This window comes from Ambystoma mexicanum, chromosome 5q (assembly GCF_040938575.1).
Source record: "Ambystoma mexicanum isolate Mex_15411 chromosome 5q, UKY_AmexF1_1, whole genome shotgun sequence".
NCBI classification, from domain to species: Eukaryota; Metazoa; Chordata; class Amphibia; order Caudata; family Ambystomatidae; genus Ambystoma; species Ambystoma mexicanum.
Window position 1 is genome coordinate 25,666,622 of NC_090933.1, and position 23,722 is coordinate 25,690,343.

The 23,722-nt window shown below is 44.1% G+C and overlaps 1 protein-coding gene across 4 annotated transcripts in view; it reads left to right on the plus strand.

Moving 5' to 3' along the window:
• OTULINL (OTU deubiquitinase with linear linkage specificity like) overlaps positions 1-23,722 on the plus strand; it is a 652,262-nt gene that overhangs the window by 585,439 nt on the left and 43,101 nt on the right. For all 4 annotated transcript variants that reach the window (XM_069620439.1, XM_069620440.1, XM_069620437.1 and 1 more), the window contains one exon: positions 13,571-13,840. In XM_069620439.1, coding sequence (XP_069476540.1) covers positions 13,571-13,840 — 270 coding nt within the window. The remainder of the gene's footprint in view (positions 1-13,570; positions 13,841-23,722) is intronic.

Here is a 23,722-nt window from a genome sequence, read left to right on the forward strand (position 1 = left end):
TGGCATATCCTGCAGGTCTCCAAATGTCATCAGCTCTCTCTCCAAGAATAGCTGCCAATAGACCTTTTATATCCCCTATGGCCAACGTATTTCACCCTGTCATTTTCTCTAATTCGTATATCCATTTGCCAGTCCCCAAAGTCAAACTAGGTAACATGCATTTCAAGTTATCCTTATCCATCTGGGGCCATGGAATATATTGAGGTCTTGCCCCCCCTTCTCTAGCATGGGGGGCAAGCCCCCACACTACATAATCGTCTTCGGGAAAGTTCGGGATATGGTATAGGATCTGGTGTTCTTTCCTTAAGGTGTTCCAGATCTGACCATCTTACCTCTATATCCAAATGTTGACTTCCCAAGGGGACTCATATACCCTCCCCTTCTATCTCACGAACTGACTCTCTTTCTTTGTCTGACATCTAGACTCCCAACTGGTGTGACTATCATTCTCCTCTTCCCTATCTAAATGTAGTCTACTCAAAGACAATGCTCTGCATTGATCACTGAACATATTTTCCTCCTCATCCCTGGTCTGTCGCTCCCTTGAGTCTCATACTCGCTGTTCTGCCTCATTTGTTGATATAGCTTATCAATCCTCTCGCCAATACTTTCTGCATCATATCTTTCCTCTTTTTGTGCTACTTTAGGTATTTCTTGAGTCATTTCTGTCATTGTTAGATCTTCACTTATCGTGTCCCATTGTCCCTGTATTTCATCGCTCAGTAGACGGGCATTAAGACCTTGCTGCCTTCTATTCTGTGCTATTCCTTTTTCCACTTACCTTTGCTCTCGCGCATCTCTTCTTGCCCTCTCTTCTTCTTGCTTAAGTGCTTCCTGTCTTCTTGTCTTTGTTCTTCTTTTCTTCTCTGTAATCTTTTTTCCTTCACTCGTTGTGCCTCTTCTTCCTCTCTCTATCTTTCTCTTCCATCCCTTTCTTCCATTTATTTCTTCCTACTGTCATACTTCCTTTGTTCTTCTGCCTGCTTTTTGTCTTTCCTGTTCTTCCCTATATATCTTTTTTCGTTGTTCCCTGATTTTCCTTCCTTGCTCATCTTCTCTTAACCGCTTTTCTCATTCCCTATCCTTCTATTCTTGCTCGTCTTTGGCTTCCTTTTGCCTAACCTCCTCGATGCTTTCTGCATCTAACTTGAGTAATTCTGTCCTCCCATTCATTTGTTCTGTACAAGCGTTACTTCATTTGCCTATCCTTCTCTACTTTCCATCTAATAATTACCTTGTCTGCATCTGTTGATATATTCGATCTGTCACCTCGTTCCTCTTTATCTCGTATGAATCTACACTCATCTTCCTTCTGTTTGCTCTCTATGGACTGTGATCGCTAAGTGGGGGGGTGCATATGTCGGGTTACTAAACCCTGCCGCTGCTTTCAATTCCTTTAACGGATACAATCCTACGTCTTCCGTACAATTGCCTTTTTCTTTAGTCGAGGTAAGGGGAGCAGAAGGCTCGACGCCTTCCTCCCCCACACTGCTTAAGCATCCAAACTTCGGGTTGCGGATTTTCCCTCTCGTCCTGGTACATTTTGCAAAGCTCTAAAAAGCTAACCTCTTCTCCAATATCTTCCCCGTGTACGCAGCGTTGAAGTATGTGGTCATGTGTTGCAGTACCGATTTTGACAATGATCCCCTTTGGGGCCATGGCATGAACAGCTTATCTGCCGTGCCTTTCACCCATTCCGCACTATACTGTTTGAGCTTGGGCATGTGCTTTGGCAATGTCTTACAGAAAGGCATCAGAGGAGTGATGTCTCCCATTGTGACGAGTCTCAATTGACTGTCAATACTTACCGGTGTTTACAAAATACCTTTATGGAAAACAACAAATATGAGCACGCTCCAACAATCGCTGCTCAAACCCTTTTCTTTCTCCAATAATCTCTGCCTACCTCTGGATTGGTACCAACCACTTTCCCTAGATAGATTGTATAACTTCTTAACTTTGTTTCAATTTTCACACAACTGTTCGTGTCACTCCTCGACACCTTAATTCAACGCAAAAACATAAATAGACTAGTCAACTCTTTACATAAAAACCTCAGTAATCACCCTTCTTCTCTTCTGCCCCTAACTAAAAATCCTGATCACAGAGCAGAGACATTGCTATGGGGGGGGGTGGTTGGGGGGGTTTAGGAACGGTCTTTTGGTTGTAGCACCGGATAGAAGCTCAGGGGCTACAACCAAAAGGATATAGTTTACCCCGAATCCTGCCAGTCCCAACATTAGCTTTGCCCCTGATCTTTTCCAGACCTAGCAACACCCCTGTCACATCGTTTACGTTCTCTCTTTATGCAGACCTGTCCTGCACATAGCCTATTTTACTCCAATTGGAGTGCAAAACAACCTCTTTTATTCCCCCTTGTGACAGGCTTCTGGGAGCTATATCTCTCCTTATCTTTTTACAAAATATCCTGTTACCCCTGTTGCTCTTGTGACTTTCATTACTTTCGTTGCTTTCAAAATTATCACAACCTTGTACTCTTAGTTTGCCATTCCACTTAGTCTACTCACCATTTGCTCGTTTAGCTCGAAGCCTTCGGTATCCTATCCTCCTCCAATCGACCACTTTCACCTTCCGTCTGCAAAGCACCTTTGGAAACCAGGTAGGGATTTCGTCGTAGAGGGACCCTGCCCACTGTCTCGATTTTCTTGCAAGATTTCTATTTCGGCCGCTCTCCACAGGAAACCCTGCAATCTTCCTGCTACATGGCGAGGATGTCCGATCGTCCGAAACTCTGGAGTCAACAGGTCGATGGGTCTTCTATAAAACCATCCGACATTGCTACCATGTGAACCCACGGGGGTGCCCTTAAATCAGTAACGCGTCATACAAGGATGGGGATGTAGAATAACTCTTGTACCAAATAATAAGACTGACTCAGGAAGTTGGCAAAATATCTCATCCAACAATTTTATTTTCAATTGTCTAAAACAGGGAGTTGCAACGGACATCAACAGACGTCACACAGCATATCTCTCCAAGTATTTCATAAAAAAGAATGCTTTTATAGCAAAAACTCGTCATTTGTGATGTCATACTACGTGGCAAACTAAGAAAACCTACGGGGTGTTGTGGCTGGCTTAAGGGGAACATCTAAGTATACTTTCTATTTAGGGACGGGTTGTGATTGGGTCTCTACAGTCAGGTGGGCAACTTATGCCCACCCCTAGTGCAAGTCTTCTTCATCAGTTATTAAGTACACAGTATATGATTGGCTCTCAAACTATAAGGCCCTTCATGATATGGCCTTCTACAATTGGTTGGCACGCTTGTGCCCTTCTGGAACATTCAGCTCACTAGCAGCACGTAATCTGGTACCCCAGGTGTCAGTGGGTGGACTTCACTGTGTCTCCCCAGCCAATTAGCCCAACATCTCTCATCACTCATTCTGTCTGCATTTAGATTGTCTTTGAACTTGTCCTTGCAAAGTATCATTGCTCCTGAGAATGAAATGGAGTATAAGCACACTCTTATCACAGTTCAGGTCTGTACGCCCAACTCTTATTTCCATCCTTAACTCACGTGACAGGAGACCGTATTTAGGCCTGTTTTGCAGCATTTAATTATCCTGAATTAATAAACTTGGCACTTTAACAAGGGCTAATTCAGCTTCTCACGTTCACTGTTCTTCAAGGATAGATAACCCGTTTGTGGCCGCTCCATCCTTTGACACCAGGTCAGACAGCTATTCCAGGCCTTTCCTCGATCTTCAGCTGCTTTCTTCCTGTGACACAGCCTTTCCGATCCTTCCTTCTCCGTGGGTCTGAGCTTACTAAATATGTGACACTGATGTCCAGATTCTATATAATGGCGGCACCAACTGGAGTCTATTCACTACGTATGGCCAACCTTTACGATTACTTAGTCTACTTGCGTTACTGCATCTGTACAGTTATAAAACGGCTTGCATTATCTGCATTGCTCTTCACACGTGCAATCTTTATTTCCGCAAATGAAAGTTCACTCGATTCTTTATTTCATCATCAGATTCTATACAGTCCATATATCCTCTTCTTCAGCCTCTCTTATCAATGTGCCACGCTTACTTCTTTTGACGTCACCAGCTTCTCTTTCTCTCATCTTCATATTTCTTCAGGGATCTCCGCCAATCGATTGTCATCTCTACGGGGATACATCATATAGGGTCTTCTCAATGGATACCTTGTCGCAATTTCCGGCTTCCAACACATAGGAAGAATGGGGACGGGACTTCCTGCAGAGGTATTCAGCTGCTCCTCAACACTACAAAACCAAAAGTAATGTATTTTCTGGAACACGCTGGGCATTGTAATCAGACAGGCTCTATCCACTAATGTTAGCGGCTGTTTGATGTGAAGTGTCCCTTTATCTACAACATGTAGCAAATCAGGGCACAGTGTGATTTGCCATGGGGCATTTCTGGATCGATTTAAGTGGACCCATTCAGTTCAGGGGTTACATGATCAGCTCTGGAGCAATGAGTGGCATGGGCCAAATTGGGGACAATTAGGCATTTGTCGGAGCAATTAAAGTGTCCTGGGGAAAATCAAGTGGTAGTCTGATGTTACGGGTGGCAGGTGTAGGGGCAGTGAGAATGACATGGAGCAATGGGGTCATTTATGGAGCAGTGGGCTTGACATGGGGAAACCAGGGGGTAATGATAGGTTACATGGGGCAGTTATTTGGGCAATGGGAGTAACAAAGCAAGTCAAGGGGTAAAGTAACATGTCTGAGACAATCAGTGACTTGGTTCAAATCAGGACATTGTGGGATGTGGCATGGGGTATAGGGGCAATGAAAGTGACCTGGGGCATGTCCTGAGTAATAGGGTAGCTCTAGAAGGGTTAACATGAAGTGCATCATTGCCAGTGGATCACGGCAGAGGCCAGTATTAGAGAAAGTGGTTGGGTCACGTGGTATTTTATGAGGGAATGGGCAAGTTCTGGGATATAGCAGATGTCACCTTGACATTGTGCTTAACTGGGGCAAAACAGACATGGTGATGTTGTTAATGTATTACCATCATGAAATTGTGCCAACTGTTTACAAATTTCATCCCAGAATTGCTCCGTAAAACACATTGCAATTGAATTATGTCTTGGTAGGGGGTATATCTTTGGTAAAACTGAAATCATAAAGTTTTGGGGGAAATGTAGTTGTCAGCATGATGTTTCTTGCTGTGGCACTAGAATAGGTTTGTTAAGAATGGTAATGTAATTTTCTTAGGACAACATAGAAAACAATGTCCCTAGTGGACTGGCATCATAATTTGGATGGGTGGGCATAAGGAAGTCTCCAGTCTGAGAATGTTTTCATGCGTAATATTGGCATAGTATTTTTGAGACTGCCATCACAGTTCCCATCATGGAATGTAGATGTGTGTCAGCCTTTTGATGTCTGTGATATACCAAGCAATAGACCCCACAGAGATTGCAAGACCTTCCTCCAGACTGGGCATCCCAAAGTATTAGGTATTCTAGAATCAATGCGCAGGCCACACGGGCAAAAAGGCTGGAGTAATACTGCACGGCTCGCAGGCTGTAAGGAAAGAGAATACAACAGGTGAATAATGAACAAGGGGGATATCCCAAATTAACTTCCTATGCCCTCCCCTTGTGCATTGTTCAAAGCCATAGAGAGAGGGATTGGAAACTGAAACCTAATGGGGTACTTTGTCCCCAAAGGTACCTGAGTCCATAGGTCTGAGTATCCTGCCCCAACAAGCGTTGACTACCAGGAGTTAAAACAAAAAAGTAAAAACTGCAAGGAATTTGCTCATTATGCACATGGACGAATTTCGAGGGCTATAATTCTTGGCTCTCCAATCCAGAAACAGATGTCAATAATAAACCAAAGTCAAAGTTACGAAAGTTCAACAGGGGTATACATGAGGCTGGGATCAAAGCAGAGTTTAGTAAAAGGGCAAGTAAGGAGGAAGAGAGATCCCTAAGCACAACGAAAGGCAGAGAACAGATGGCATCAAAGAAGGCCTTGCTCATTCAATCCTCAAGTCTCAAAAAGGAGAATCAAAAAGACAGTCCTACAAGTGGTCTGAGGGTCAGCAATCTGCCTGGTCACAACAGATACACAAAATGATCCAAGAGCAGATTCCAAAAGCCAAGCAAGGGTCAAAAACTGGGTGGTGCAGCAAGCAGGGGTGCATAGAGAATTGATTACATTAATATAGAGGAATTCAGGCATTGCGGTTGATGAGCACTGAACAGCTGATACACATTTCTTTTTTCACTTTCGCACATACCACCACCACTTTAAAGACGCCAATGGGCTACCTACTGACATAAGGTGCTGACATCACACGGTTCTGGGGAACACAGGAGTTGATTTCCAGAGCAATATGAGCAGTTTCCACGTTCATGGAAGGCAATCAAAAACATGTGAAGACTAAAGAATGTTAGGGCTAAGTAAGGCTTTACAGTCTTCTCTTTAAGAACAGAAGCCTTGGTGGCATCATACCAATGAAGTTAGAAAGGACATTCATTTCATTTTATTAAGATCACCCTTTTTTAAACTTTGATATATCTGCGGTATCATCATCTCCCTGCAGCAAACCAGTTCATCATGGTTTTGATACTTTAGGACATATTGGCCCTCATTCCGAGATTGGAGGTAAATTCCGCCCATTACTGGCATGGCGCAAATAGCGTGTCCGAGCTGGCAATAGACCGCTAAAGGCGCACTATTACGAGTTTGCGGGCACGAGCTTTGCACCATGCCGGTAATGAACGTAGCAGCATGCTGCAAAAAAGGCTGAAAAAACCCCTACCGGCATGAACCGCACCGTAGCGAACACTACCGCCTTAGAGTAACCCGGCGTTAGCGGTGACCGTAAATAGCGGTCACCGTTATTTACGGTCACCGTTAAAATGCGGAAACCGGAAACAGTGTCATCGCACAGGAACTGGAAGGAGCACGGCAGCCATCTTTAAAAACACAATCCATTGCCATCCTCACCAGACAGGACCCCTGGCACACTTTCGACATACCGGAAAGATACCAATATCAACGAGGAATGCCCAAAGCGCCAAAAAAGGGAGCTGTCCGCCTCCGAAAGGAGCGGTTCAGCCCTGACGAACTACAAATGCTGGTGGATACCCTCCACGCACATGCTGACACTGTTTTCAGCAATGACATGCGGAGGGTGGCAGTGATAAAAAAAAGACATCTGGGCTCTAGTGGCGCAGAAGGTGAGCGCCGTGGGCAACACCCCCCGCACCACAAAGGATTGCAGAAAAAGGTGGGACGACCTGCGGTTGAGGGTGCAGAGCATCCTCTATGCTAATAGAAGCCAGGCCTTGGAGACAGGAGGAGGCCCAGGTTTGCCCATGAAACTAATGCCGTGGGAGGAGACATGTGCGGCCATGAAAGGCCCCGAAGCCATCGAAGGAGTTGGAGAAATGGAGTGCGGGGCAACGTCATCCGCTGATGGCAGTGAGTGTCCAAAGTCAATACTGCCAACGCCAATGTTATGAAAGTCACTGCTAAGGTCTGGCCAAGGAGTCACGGCATGGTCGGCCACACACCCCCCCTTTTAAATCATGCCGAAGCAAGTGAGACCCAGGCTAGTGCCAGGTGCGAGGCCGTAACCTATATGACACATACCACACAAAGTGGCCCATTCCGTGAGGCACACAGGGCAGTTGATGTAAACAGTGTGCATGTGAGCCAGCACAGTACCCGGCCAACATGAGTGACACAGACATATGCATGCATTTACCACCCTAATATTGAATAATGTGCCGTTCCCCACCCAAATGCTGATAACCCACAAATATCTGAATGTGCTATTGTAGCCATGTCCAAATGCTGGCTCTTGAATCATCACTCATGCCGTCCCTCTGTTCCACCCCCACAGGCAGTGAGCATGACAGCGAGGAGCAGGAAAGCAACCGGCCCAGCACCTCCAGGTGCCAAGGCAGGGGCCGCCGTCCCCCTGCGAGGAAGAGAACACCTGGAGGCACACCACCTGATCACTGACTTCATGCAGGACAATCGGCAGGCCAGGGAGGAGTGGCGGGATGAACTGAGGGCACTGGGCAAGGCCCGTGGAGGGTGCACCACCCCCACCCTAGCCTGCACTGGCGGCAGACACATGCCCTATGCCGCGGTCTGAGGAGTCGAGTGCGGCTGGGGAGGTGGCAGCCACGGCCCCCCTCGATGTTGCCGACAGCCCCATTTCCATCTGTGGAGCGACTAAGGAGGACAAATTTGAAGTCGTCCACACCCCTGATGCCCAAACCAACCGCCAGGTCTCCTATAGTGACTCGGGTGAGACCGACACAGCTGAGCTATCTGTGCAAGGAGCAACACAGGAACATGCCAGTCCTGTGGCCAGTTCCCTTGCGGAAGCGCCGGAAACACATGTGAGCCCGATCCCCAGCAGGGCCACAACACTAGCCATTGATGCACAGCGGGCTGAGCAGCTCACGGGCCTGATCACTGACTTCATGCAGGACAATCGGCAGGCCAGGGAGGAGTGGCGGGATGAACTGAGGGCACTGGGCCAGGTCATAACGGACAGCACCAACCGGCTCTGTGAGGTCCTTGGCCGGATAGCAGATGCTCTGGAGGCTGCACATCCTGCACAACAGCCCCAGCATGAGGACACCCCCTCAACTAGCAACTCAACCCAGACCAGCCCGCTCCGTCGGTCCCTCCGTACGATGCGCCGCCAGGACATGCCTCCCCCTGGCTCTGGGAGCGCACATTGACAATACTGCCATCCACATGTGGGCTATGTGGACCCTATGGGACTAGTGTGGGGTTGTTGTGGTGGGAGGGGGTGAGGGTGTGTTTGGGAGTTGTGGTGGGACGGGGGTGAGGGTGGTGGAGGGTTTGTTTATCACGTTGAAATCTTCACTTTAAATACACTAGTTGTTCATCTAAAAAAAACAGAGTGGACATTCAGCATTGTGCATGTGTCATATAATATTGCACAGTGCATAGTGTACATGTATCCCCACACCCAGTGCCCAATGTCCAGACATCCTCACACCCTCTGCTGACTTGTGTGTCAGAAATATTGTCCAATCAATGATAGCCGCACGGCACGTCCCTCCTGTGCATCAGCACCGTGATGCTGTCCTGCCACTTCTTCCTCCTCCTCCCCTTCTTCATCATCTGGTGGTAGCAGTTCCATGTCAGGGGGCCGGGATACGTTCCGATGGATGCACATATTGTGCAGCATTACACATGCCATGGTGATCTTGGCCACCTTCTCATGGCTGTAGATGAGTCCCCCACCCGACCTGCTCAGGCAACGAAATCGTGCCTTCAACAGGCCAAAGGTGTGCTCAATCACCACACGTGTACGGGAATGGGAACGATTGTAGTCCTCCTCGTGCCTGTTCTGTGGGTTTCGGACAGGGGTCATGAGCCACGGCTTCAAGGCATACCCACCATCCCCTGCATGAGAGGGGAATGAAGGTAAGTGTTCGTACATTCATGGCGGACCACTGTACTGGTCTTACATGGCAGCAGGTGATTTCTGCCCATACACACATGTCCGTGGGTGCATTGATCCCATTTCTGGCCCCGCTATGTGTCCTGTGCAATTGAATGATGGAGGGAGTAGCATCTTCAAGATAGGTTATGGTGTGCACTCACAGCTTGTTGCACGTGCATCGTATATGCATGCAGCAGTGTTGTACTGCAATCATTGATGTGTTGTGTTCTGTGAGATTTGGTATTAGGGAGTGTTGGCTGTAGTCAGTGGCACATTCGTCATTCTGCACTGATCAGTAGCATGGTGACTTGCAGCACTCCTATGGGTGTGCGGAACCAGTGACACGCTGTGGTATCCCTGTTAGGCTCACTTCAATGCACTCCCAGGGATGACTGTCCTGTGTGGTGAAATGCTGGAGGCAGCGACATAGTGCATATGCAATGCATAGTGCAGGATGCCCTTACGGTGTGGGCATCCTGCACTACGGTGCATGTGTTGTGGGATGTGGCCTGGTTACCTGTTAGTCATGTAGTTTTGGGTGTCAGCCTTACTTCATCACTGTGGGATTTGGTAGTCATGTGCCGTTTCACTTGCTTTGGGGCACAGTGTTCGGTGAGGTGCACATCGTGCACTGGCGTCAACATTTCCACCCAGTTGGAGTATGCATCTCCCCCCCTTCCCAACCAGGTGGGGTATGCAGCCACCCACCTCACAACCCAGATGCACTGCCATGGCCCAGTCAGGCAACTCACCAAGCAGCCAGGCACGTCGTCCAGCATGTTGCTCCATATGGCGTGGTAGTGTGGAGTTCCGCAGACCCAAAGAGTCATGAGTTGATCCTGGAAATCGGGCACAGCAATGTCTGAGGACCTTTCTGGCGGTGCATACCATCTGCACGTTGATGCAGTGGTATTGCTTGCGGTAGCGATATGCCACCTCCATGGCATGTGGGACCACCAACTCCACGTGGGTGCAGTCGAGGGCACCTATGCAATGTGGCGCATATGCTATGCGTATGCTATTAGCGCCGGACCAAGAGTTGGGAGGTAATGCGCTAATTGTGCCCGAAAATAGGCGTTAAATTGGCACATTTACCCCCAGCTTAGGGCTGCCAGACTCGTGATTGTGCAGACCCTTAAATACAGTGGTAATAGCGTTACTGCTGCATTTAAGGGCTACCACCCAACTCGTGATGAGGCCCATGACTCTTCTCCCAGTGGCTGCTTGTTCTGGGATTCTTCCCAGATGTACAATAGGATATGGCAATAGGCAATTTTGGAGACACTGGTGGTGTGGAGTATGCGTTTACAAAGGGTCAGATGATCCCCTCCATCACGGGTGTCAAGGCCCCCTGTCACCCTCTCAGATATCTCATTTATGTCTTTGCTTTCTGATTCCCTACTTTACATCTCTTGAGTATCCTGTTGTGCTTCAATTTTCCTTGAGGCGGTCATGCTTTAAAATGAAATTTGTAGTAGAATATCTGTGGTACCCAAATAAACATATTAAATATTGTCATATATGTTAAATATCGAGTCATGGAAATGCCTGTCTCTTTTTCTTGCAATCACCATGGTTGGACCCCTAAGGAAATATTCGGTATCCAGTTATTATACTGAATACAAAATAGAGAATGAAATTATAGCGAATAAAAAATAAAAATATAACAAATTAAAAAAAACTAAATATGTGTGGGTGGGGTAAGGAGTTCAATCTGGTGGGGAGGGCTTCGGGTGGGGTATTAAACATGGGTAAACGAGGAATTGGGGGGACCCCCCAACCCCAAAAAAACAGATATTGTTTCATTATTTATGTTTCGTTTACATTTCATTCTCTATTTTTTCATTCAGTAAAATCACATAGAACCAAATATTCTATAGTTAGTTCATACATTCCTTTAATTCTTAAACACCTTTCCATTAAAATTATGTGTTTACATGTTTAGCTCATTCTGGGGAATAACCCTACTCTTTCTCTGATCTGTCACATTATCTGGAGCAGCAGGCTCGGCCATCGGCTTTACCACAGTACATTGGTGACATTATTTGATTTGCTTAATGTGGACAAACAGTTCTTGCTCTTTATTCCCTTCTTTCACTCGATAAACTGCATGTGAAATCCTGTTCAGGATCCAATAAGGGCCTTGGAGCAAACATGTGCTTTCTTTGGCTGTATTCCTCTTGAAGTGAAACATATACATATTTTCACCTACATGATATTCCTTTTGCAGTGGTCTTCCTAGCATAATATGCTTTGGTACTCGTGGCAGATCTTTCCAATTTCGTGCAACAAATGAAAATGCCTGTTGCAGGGGGTTTCTCAATTTCTTAATGGGTATATGGGTTTGGTACAGTAGGTGTTGGACTAGGACACTTACCCAATAATCAGCACAAAAGTTAAACGTTTGGTAGAAGAGGAGGGAGTAGAATGCAAGGCCATTAGCACTAGTTATAGGTGCATTTCCCACCTTGGCGCTGCTTCCTTCAGAACATTTCTCAAGGCATTCACTTTGCTTTGGGTATATCAACACATCCTTCCAATTGAAGCTGGACAGTATTATATGTGGTGCTCTTTTCACTCCCAATATTGCTCACATCTTGGTCATGACATCAATTGTAAATTCACTCCCACATATGTATTCGGTCTGCTGATGCAATTCAAAGTGGGAAAATACTGCTGTTTTTGCTTGCAGTTTGGGGCTGGCTGGCGTTCCATCCATTTTGTCATGAGGTAAGTAACTGTGGGCATTTGTTTCTTTCCTCAAGGTTAAAGGCTGTACAGGTCCCATGAAAATTATTTGGAGGTCAGACCAACAACCAGTAAACTTGTGTTTGGCTAATGGGGCTCTATGAGATGGAGAACTAGGTCAAAATGTGCCATTCGTTAAGCAGCCTCTTAAATGTGTACATGGAGCTTCCCAGGTAAACGTGGCGTGAAGTCGTAAAATTTCTTAGCATTTCAAATGTCTTTTGAGCCCCTCATGTCACACAATTATGGGATCATGCACATGGTGCATCAAGAGACCACAGAAAGATGTTTGAACAACACCCTGGCTGATGCTTATGCACCACAATCATCCAGAGTATTAAACACTTTTTAGACCTAATAAGCATGTGAAATCTTCAAATAAGCACTGGGAAATCTTCCTTTCTCACAGTCATCCACAGTGAGGTTATTCTCAATAATATCTATAACATTATTATAAATCTTTCAAATGGTCTTCTTTCTTAACAGTAATGAAGTATGTGTTGGTTTTGTCAATACTGATTCTTCTGCAGGAAGTGCCTTCTCTTTTGGGGACTGGACTTGGTCAATAGGTGCAACTTAACACTTCCACTAGAATGTATTCCCCCTCTTGAGTTGTAATTTGTCCTAATTGATCAACCTGGTAAATTCCCTCCTCCTCTTCACATTCCGTTTTGTAAGGATATGTAAGTGTTTTCCAATACAGAGTCATCCCACTACACTTCACCACCCTGAAAATAGTTTCAAATATTGGCTCATGCATGTTTCTCATTATATTTATGGTAACCACATGCACATTCTAAAAGCAAACAAGCTGAAAATGCTGAATTGTATTGTTAATAAATGTAATTTTTAAAACAGCAAATGCATATAGGGAGCACTGATCAATGTAAGTCCTCAAATAATCATATGATTGAAATTGCTCTTTCAGAGTTGGTACTTGTGAGGGTAAATATCGGATAGGGGTTCTTCGGGTGTATGTATGAAAGCAAGGCCTTCCATTTATCATGCGTAATGGTGAACATATGCAAAGGCATTCCTCTGGTATAAGGATAAAGAAAGAACAACCAAAGCTTAAGTGTTAGGGTAGACCATGGGGCAACCATTCCTCAGGTGAAGGGCTGAAAAAAGGGCAGCCAATTCAGGTGAAGGGCTGAAAACTAGAATAAAATTGTTTTGGTATAAGGGTAAAAACAAGGGCAGCTAGTCGACATTTGAAACAGTTAAAACAATGGCCATTTCCAAAAGTTTCCATGAAGAAGATGACTTGACATGATCAACTTCTAAACTTTTTACTGTAATGTTTCGGATAATTCGGTCTCTGACATTAAATTATTTGCTAATTTTTGTTTTCCTTTGCATTAGTGGAGTGAAATTAATAGCACCAAAGACCAGGTGGAAAGAGATGAGCTGTGCAGGACCCTTTTCTCTGATGAGGACAAAGAGTACAAACTATACGAAGCTGTCAAGTTCCTCCTTCTGTACCTTGTAATGGAAGCCCATGAAACCATGATGAACGGTCAGGCCCTGCCCAGCTTCTTCGGAATCCTCTTTGCTCGTGACACATCCGCGGACCCCCTCAGCTTCATGATTAATCACCTGAATCCTGTGGGGGACACAGGAGGCCTGGAGCAGGTACAGTCCACTCCTGTGAAATGAACATCACATATGCCTGCTTCTGCATGGGAAACAGAATGGAAGGGATAAAAGGGAAATTAAGTGGTATGTGGTGGATGTGAGATATTTGCAATGCACACACTAACCACATAGAAATAAGAGTCAGACAGGAATGAAAGGAAATATACACAATATCAATTGTTCTATAGTTATTTATATGCTATGAACAGTACAATGACATTATAGAATAATATTTGAATGATTACATTTTTAATAGTCAAGTGCATGCATTTCCACACCCCTTTTAAAGGAACATGCATGTCTCATTTCATGTACTTATGTCTTTTATTTTAGCCTGTGCATTCCATAATGTCTAAAAATCAAAATGTAAATAGTGAGAAAATATTGACATCTTGCAGCGTGTTTTTTTTTTCCATACTCTCAAACCATGCAGCCATTATTACACTTTCTTTTTCATTTGTACACAATCATTTTTTCAGTGGGTGCTTCATATTCCAACATATTGTATACTGTTACTGTTCTGTATCATATGGGTAACACTCATCTGCCATTGTTATGGCCTTGCTGCACTTTTGACCAATCTGGATGAGCTAGCTTGCCTGGGTTTCTGAAGGACGCTCTGGTCTCTTTTTAATCCACTACTAGGAAAACAGACCTGCCTCAGGTAAAATCTGCTTCAGGCGTCCTCTTGGATAAAGACCATCGTCTCACTTATCTCCAGATATTATCCAAGCTCAGGCCTCATCCAGTCAGAAAGCGATTTCCACATCTGTAGCCTTCAAAATCCCAGAGTGCTTCTCCACATCATGTGGGGCTCTCCCACACTATGTCCTGTGACATCACACATTTCTGATTGGTGAATTATTTCCATTGACTTACTTAACTGGTTGACACTATCAGAAAATACACCCCTTATTTTTATAGGTCAGAAGTATGTTTGCATGGCACAGGGGTGTACTCTAAACAATTTGGACTCAATAATATGTTCTTCCATATCTCCATGTAGCAATATGACACATCAATAACATATGGATTCCTAGGTTCCCCTCATCGTTCTGAGTTCTGGGACATCTGACATGAGTTTGTGAGATTGCATTTGACAAAGATATTGATATGTATACAATTTATCACTTATTAATAAATATTAATATATCATGTTTGGTCGTATTTTGTAGGGGGGACTCTTGCAGTTTCAGAACAGTTGTTCTTGTGATTCTAAACCTCTGCATTTGAAAGTTAAAAGCAAAATCAATTTTAAATGCTGATTTAAATAATCTACTTTATTCTTGATGAACTGGTCATATCAAGACCATCTTAGATCTTTATCAGCTGGAGGACTATGATGTGGCTTTACTGGAATACAAAGATGTATAGTATACATAGGCTTTCTTGCTGAGCCCTGAACACATGATCATTTTGTCGTATGGAACTTAATGTGTTTCTTTGATGGCTGGATAAGAGGGCCTGGCTCTCCATATGGAGAATCTATAATCCTCTGGGGTCTTTGACCTTCCCCCATCGGCAGTGTGTTCTCATGTAGGTTGAATCAAAGTTTATTTTATATCAGACTCACTGGAGAACCAGCAAATACAACCATTGGCAATAGCCAAATTTAGAATTGCTATCCGGCCATGCAGATTAAACAGTAATGTATTCCCTGTATAATTTCCATCATGTAATTTTGAACATTTGATACATTTAAAATATATGTATTTCCATTCAGCTGTATCACAGTGATTCTTTTTATCATATATTTATCGTAAACCACCTTGGTAATCTGACTACTTTTGGAAAAGGAAATACACTATTTATATATATTTGTCTTAAACCACATGGTCGGAGTGAGTTGTACATTATCGTTTATCTTTCACATGTTTACCTTCACAACAATAATGTTAGGATTCTGATGAGAAGTTATTTTCTTCATGTGTAATAGAAAGCTATGTTCCATTTGAAAATACATGGCAACATCTTCCAGACGAATGTAGAAAGTTTTATTTAGAAAAGGGGCTTTCTGCATATCTTGCTGTTAATTTGAAGTTGATCAGTGCCCAGTCCTTAGAGCATTTCAGCCCTCTTGAAATCAAATGTTGACTCAATGTTTGTGGGGAAATCGGCATCATTTCTCGGGTGTTGTTTCTTACCTGAAATCTTTGTATTTCACAGGCGCACCTTTCTCATTGTTGTTGAAGAAAATACAACACATGCGAAGAACACGTCTCACAGTTCCTGCGCCTCTCAATTTGATTTAGCTTCCATTTTCCTAATTTCTTTGTCTTTTAAGGCATAAAAGTGTGTCATAAGAGTCCTAGAAAGCATAACAATTAGTTGATATGCCTGAAAAGTATAAGGGGTGCATTAAAATACATTGCAGGCAATAAAGGGCTTTAGAAATAATAGACGTGGAAGGCACTGGAGGTATGACATACATTAGAGGAATGGAAGGCATTATTGGATATAGGATGCTTTGAAAGCATCAAGAGCCTCAAAAGATACGGAACAGATGACAAGGCATCAATGTACTTTAGGGCATGAAGGAAATAGAAGGGCATACAAGCCTCATTACCAGGCATGGAATCAATAAATTGTGATAATGATACATTAAAAGCATGGAGAGCTTAGAAAAGACATTAAGAAGTTTGCATTTAGGGGAATGGATGGTATAAAAGAGCATGGGAGCCAACAAAACCTTGGGGAAAATGCAAGTCCCTGGAGGCATAGAAGATACAGGATACATAAAAGGCATATGAGGCGTAAATAGTATAGCAGTATCTTCTTATAAAGTGCTTCATTCCCATGCCCTCCCACCAAGCACTGTAATAGCTGTTATTGTCACCAATGTAATTAGCACTCAAGTTATCTACCTCGGAGACATCCCTGCTGAGAGTCGAATGAGTAAAGTGCAGGCTTAGCTCATGTCAGAGGTAAGCACCAAGATAAGCTAGCCAACCAGACATAAAACATTGTCAATGGCATAAAAGGCTATAGTTTTCAAAGGAATCAAAAGTTTCAAACGACATGGAATGCATAAAACTGGATGATTGGCCAAATAAAGCATGGAAGACATAAAGGGAATGGAATGCATAGTCATGGAGGTATGGTAGTCCTACATGGCATGAGAGGTATTTGCAGCTTTAAAGGGATTAAAGAGATACACGGTATGGAAGGTATAGGAGACATTAAAGTCATGGAACAGCTGAGAGAATGTCTCAAGTGCAACAGGCTCGCATTGTGAACAGGACGATGCTGTACATCATGAGTTCAATACCCCTGTCAAGTTTACCCAACCCTTCACCCTGCTTGAGCCACCCAATTCACCTTGGTCGATAAATTAATTACCACATTGTAGGTAATCATGGCGGTAAAAAGTAACATCACTTACCAAGTGCTCTGAAAATGGATTACCGGAATAGTGGAACCATATAAAACAAATGTAATATTAACATGGTAACCGTAACATAGAAGGCACAAAAGGGCACTGAAAGCCCTAATAGAATGGTTGTCTTAAAATGGAATTCTGGCATGGAAGCATGGGGGCATGGAAGTCATAGAAGACACAAGAGTCATGTGAGATCCAAGAGGTAGGGAAGTCACACATGGGAATGGTATGCAAAGAAGTCATTGAAGGCATGCACGGGAGGTCCAAAAATACACAATGCACAATTGAGCACACAATTAACACCATTAATTTGCAGTACCTTCATATCTTCTATAAATAGAATACCCCCCTTAAGCATTTAGCTGCATGTATCGCAGTGTCTGATTCACAAATAATCTCAATTAAAATGTGTACTTTTTAGAGCTGCATTAATATAATTAGAAGTTACATAGTAGCTCAAGGCTGCTTCCTAATAGCGTATCCCAGTCTTGATAAATAGTGGTTAAGCAGCAATTTTCCGAGTTCAATATGATTGGGGCCTGAATTTTGTATGCATCTTCCCAGAGCCGTACTCTATCAAATGATATGTACGGCCCCTCAAATCCAGTACCTTCCATCTCATCCTTATAATCATTATTTTAAACAAGGTGACACCATTAATTCAAGCTAATTCTCTGGAATTGCAGCATGCCTGTACAAGATTGAGGAAGATATCCACTCCCGGTTCTCCAGTACCTGCTTATTAACCATTTCCTCATTTAGCAGTTGAAATGTTTCACACAATTTGCCCTCTCTGAACACCACATCTGGACACAAAGTGTCCTAATGTAAAATAAGGGATTTAGCAACACTGTTCTAGTAATATTCACAGCAATCAGTGGCTGGGAAAGCTGGGGATCCTTAGTGCTGGCTCTACCTTCTCAAGAGTTCCACCCTTTCATACAATTCTAGCTCAGAGTTTGCCTTTAGAATGGACATAACCCCTGCTGTAGATAACTTTGTTTTTCATGAGCACTTTATGGGTGGAAACATTTCCTAGATTTTCATGAGTGTAGAAAACATCTAGATTTCCACAATCAAAATGTTGCTGATTAACTACCACACCTTGGGTGTGACCGCCCTTCTACAGTGACAGCAGGGAAAATAGAATTAGAATCCTGGGGATGTAAATGTAAATTTGGTTAACAAATGCCTTCTGAAATAGATAACATTGTAATTTGTAATACCCTTTCAACTTCAGATAGCCACTGCACTGATTATATTAACTATATTTTGGGTGAGTTTCTTCAGGTGGACAAGTGCCAACTATGCTGGCATCTGTAGTTTGCAGGTCCTCCAAATGATTCCTAAAATCGTATAATCAATGGTAAGGTAAGTCTTTGTTACTTACCTATAACTGTATTTCTCCAGCATTGGTATCTTTCACAGATTCACATGAATATTCCCTGTTGTCAGACTGGGAATCGTCAGTAAATTAAATAATTGTATACTTAAACTTTTTTTCTAAAGGAAAATGCTACACATCAAGCCCCATAGGGCCTGTGTAGCCCTTACCTGTGTAGTCCCTCCACCCGCTTTGGTCCTTTTAGACCAATCAGGTGGCAGGGCTTAAGCCCCACTCCAGGCAGCCATCTTCAGATTTTTGGACTGTGTAGGCTGACAGGTGATGACTGAATGAATACAGAGACTCCACTCCCCAGGGGAGGAGTGCGGCGCATTTGAAAATATGAAAGATACCAATGTTGGAGTACTACAGTTACAGGTAAGGTACAAAGACTTCTCCAGCATTGGATCTTTCATAGATTCACATGCTTGAATAGAATACCTAGCAGTCAAAAGACTATGAATGTGTCTGTGAGCAAAATATCCCTATATATATATTACAGGGCCTGATCCTCAGCCGAACAGAGTCCAAGGGAGGGGTTTGAGATCGCAAGTGGTCCAGTCAGGCTGATTGGGGTCCCCGTGGATATCAGGTGAGCATTATACTTTTTGGGCAGCTTATAACTCCCCCCCACCGTATGAATCCTCACTGAACTTTGCAAAAGATGTATATGGCACTTCAGAATGATTTTGCCAAGTTTGGTGTGGTTTCGTCAAGGAGGGGCAAAGTTATAGGGGTGAGGGGTCTAAACATTTTTGGAAATCCACATAGACGCAATAGAAAAAAAAAGTTTGCCCATGCCTAAAGCCCAAACCGCTGGACTGATTTGTACCAAATTTGCGGCAGGAGCGTTGGCTTGGTACCGAAAGCGTGCTCTTGTAAATTTGTAGTAAATCCCTCCAGTAATGCCTTTTAAAATGGCCATGAAGTAGGTTAAAAGAAATGTGTGATATCTGTTCCGGTCCGTGGACTCATTGCCTGATTCAGAGTCTGCGGATGCCTCTGGACCACACAGAGAGCAGCGTGATGTTCGCAGACATCATACGTGCTTGCTGATTGGTCAATTAAAAACGTGAGGTGCATCAAAACCTTTGAAATGGATGCCAAGTTGGATTCGCGAACAGCGCCGTAGTCGGCGGACATAGCATTAAAAACATATTAAAAAACGCAACATTGCACTCGTCAAACTAATGAAACTATCTCTGGGAAGGTGAGGGGTGATAAGAATGGGATATGGCCATAAAAAGCCCAAAATCGGGCATTATTTCTTTTCTGATGTCTGTGAACATCTCATTTTCGGGGACATCCATGCATATTTCTGCATTACAGGGTCAGAGAAAAGCAGTTTTTGGGTGACTTATAACTTTGACGCCACTCAATGAAACTGCATGAAATTTGAAATATAATTTTAGACCTGACCCAGAATGGTTATTTATTTATTTGTTTTTACATTTATAAAGCGCACAAAACCCTTGGGCATCATGGTGCTTTTACAACCAATTACACTAAAAGTGGTAGAAAGTCAGGTACTTATGGCTAGGGTGGCAGCCAGTTAAAGTCCAGGTGCTAAGCGAATAGCCAGATTTTCAGAGCCTTTCTGAAGGTCCAGTAGGAGGGTTTTTCTCGTAAGTGAGACAGAAGGGCGTTCCAATGGTTAGCTGCCACATGTGGGAAACTTGCACCTCCACTCTTTACCCTTTTATGTTTGGGTGAGATCAATCTGTGGGTGTAAGCCTTTCTGACGGGTCTGATGGATTGGGCTATTCGGAATCTTTGTACAAGGGAAGGTGGGGCAGAGTTGGATATGCATTTGTGGGTGTTAGAGTTTTAAATAATTCTTTCCTTGACTGGCAGCCAATGGATGTTCCTTCTAGCCTCAGTTATGTGCTCTCTTTTGGGGGATGTTAAGAGCTGCACTTATGGCATTGTTTTGTATCACTTGGAGCTTGTTGATGTTGTGTGCTGAGGTCCCTGCGAAGGGGGCATTGCAGTAATGTAATCTGGCCCCTATAATTTCTCTGGCAATTGTGAGGCAGCTATTTGGGGTAAGGAATGTTCTCACTGCAGTAATCAGCTTTGTTGTGCAGGCTGCTGATTTTGCGATAGCGTTGACCTGTCATCTCAGGGAAAGTGTAGAGTCGAGGTACACTCCTAGGGTTTTCACTGAAATTGAGACAGGTATTTGCAATCTGTCAATGCTGAACTTGGTATATTGGGGGTCAAGATTTTTGCTTACTGATGAGGGCCCAACTAGTAAGATTTCTGTCTTCTCATCATTGAGACAGAGGCTGTTGGCAGTCATCCAGGCTTGGATTGTAAGGTCGATTCTGTTTAAGGTGTGAGAGTCCTTGGTGTGGTTGCCTGTGAGTGGTAGGAGAATTTGAGTGTCATCAGCATAGTTTGTATAGGAAATACAGAGGGAGTCCAGGGGGTCGCAAAGGGGCTTGGTGAAAATGTTGTATAGTGTCGAGGACACACATGATCCTTGACTCACCCCGCAAGGTATGGGGGATGGTGGGGCACATTCAACATTAGAGAAAACTCAGATAGATCTGCCAACCAGGAAGGAGTTGATCCGGGATGTGGCTTCAGGAGAGATGTTGGTAGCTGAAGTGAGTTGATGGAAGAGCGTTTTGTGGTCCAGTAGGTCGAAGGTGGCCGATAGGTCTAATAGGAGGAGGAGGGCGGGCTTGCCTTCATCCTTAATTTCATCAAGTTATTTTTGAGGTCTAATAGGGCTGATTCTTTTCCGTGACCTGGTCGGAATCCTGATTGGTGTAGACCTAGGATGCGGTTGATCTCCAGAAAATGTTGGATTTGGGTGTAGACAGCTCTATCTAAGATTTTTCGCAGGAAGAGGACTGTGGTGATGGGGCTGTAGTAACTAGTGATTGCTGGATCTAGCATAGGTTTAACAAAGGGAGAACCCAGGCATTGATCAAACTGTTGATAAATGGGGTGAGGGCCTGAGCATAGTCCTTAATGATGGGGGCTGGGCATGTGTTCCCTTTGCATTTTGAGGGCTTGAGGTTCTTGAAGATGGCAGCCACCTTTGTTTCCAATACTTGGTGAAACTGGAATGTGGTGGGAGGTTGGGGTGTGGTAGCTAGGGGGCAGGGAGGCAGGGGGGTGGTGATTAGAGATTGCTTAACAAGGATTTTCTCCTATAGGAAGGTGAATTTGTTGAGGAGCGCCTGTTGGATGTTTGCACACCAGGTTTTGTCTTTAGTGATGCCTGGGGGAGGGGGGGCGGGGGATTCTGGTTAGTTGGGGTTAGCATTGGAAATTCTGTGCTTGTATGAGGTTTAGCATGAATGATGGCTGAATTGTATGTCTTGTAATCCGATTTAAATAGGGCTTTGTGGGCTTCAAAAGGGGATCTTTTCTAGGTTGTTTCTGCCTGGCGCGTCATGGCTCTCAGTTCTTGAAGATCACTAGAGAACCATGAATTGATGTGGGTCAGAGCTTTGGCTATGCAGATAGCAAGTGGGGCAACAATGTCTACAGCTGTTGCTAGAGTATTTAGGTAGATGTCAGCCAGTGCATCCGGGTCGTTGGCCAAATGGAGGATGTGGTTAAGTTGGAGGTCCGACAGCAGAGGTGTGATGCTGTCCTTAGTAATTTAGCAAGAACTCTGAGTCCATGCAGGCGGCAGTGGGGGGTTGCCCCATGGGTTGTCCACGGGCTGAGGGATAGAGGATGCCACAATATGATGGTCAGACCAGGGGCATGGGGAGATAGCACTGATGTCTACCTCGCAGTTGAGGTCCACTAGCCAGTCGAGGGTGCGGCCTTTGATATGTGTGGGGGTATGTTTGGTTATGCAAAGTTTGGTGCTGTTTCGCCAAGAGGTGGCAAAATTATAGGGGGGGTCCCAAAATATTTGAAAGGCTTATACATTTGGTGCCGTTTGATGAATCTGCACAAAAGTTTGCAAAAATATTTAAGACCCAGATTTGAATGGTTTTGCAAAGCTTGGTTGGATTTTGTCAAGTGGGGGCAAAATTAGAAGGGGATCTCAACATTTTAGATGGCTTATACATTTGCTTCCATTTGACAAATCTGCACAAAGGTTTTCAGAAAGATTATAGACCCAACTTTGAATGTTTGTACAAAGTCTGAATGTATTTTGGCAAGTGGGGGCTATGTTATAGGACTATTTTTTGTGCATACATGTTGACACTTTTCAAAAAATAAAACATGGTTGGATTTGCAGCAAACTCATGCAAGAAGCATTGGCAAGGACCCAAAAGCATGGTTTTGGGTCCTTGCGCCCATGTCTTTTATTTTTTTTAAAGTGTCATAATGCAAGTACAAAAAATAGTGATAGAACTTTGGTGACTGAGGTATAGACTGTGGCCATGAGCAGTGGGAAGATTGTTCCTGGTTTATGGTCAAAGGCCATGATCCGAACAATCTGGCTACTGGCCATGACAATGAGGGACCGGCAATGGGGTGCAAGTGGGCATGGGCACCAGGGACCGGCTATGTGGTAAAGCTTTTCAAAATCAGGATAGGTTTGAATGGGAACAAAATGTCTGCTTGTGGGTACAACCCGAAGTGCTGCGCAGGATTGCAGCAAATATTTGGGAGGAGCATCAGCAAGGATCTCAAAGCATGGTATTGCAAATCTGTCTGTTGTTTTATTTTTTGTAAAGTGTCAAAATGTAAGTACACAGAATTGTGATATAACTTTGGTGTCTGGGCAATGGGCCTGGCCCTGAGCAAGGACAAATGTGTACTCTGATTTGCCTATCGGGGAATGAGCCATGGCTGAAGCCCTAGGTTTGAATGGGAAAAACTATTCTGATTGTGGCTACAGCCTGAAGTGCTGGACTGGATTACAACAAACCTGCACTAGGAGCATCAGCAAGGACCTGAAAAGCATGCTTTGAAAATCTGTCTTCTGTTTTATTTTTCAAGAGTGTTAAAATATAAGTACAAAAACTAGTGATATAACTTTGGTGCATGGACAGTGGGCCTGGTCCTCGGAAAGGACGAATGTCTACTCTGATGTACTTATTGGGGCATTCAGCATAGCCAAAGCCCTAGGTTTAAATGGGAATAAATCTGCTTACTTATGCAGCCCGAAGTACTGGACGGAATTGCAGCAAAC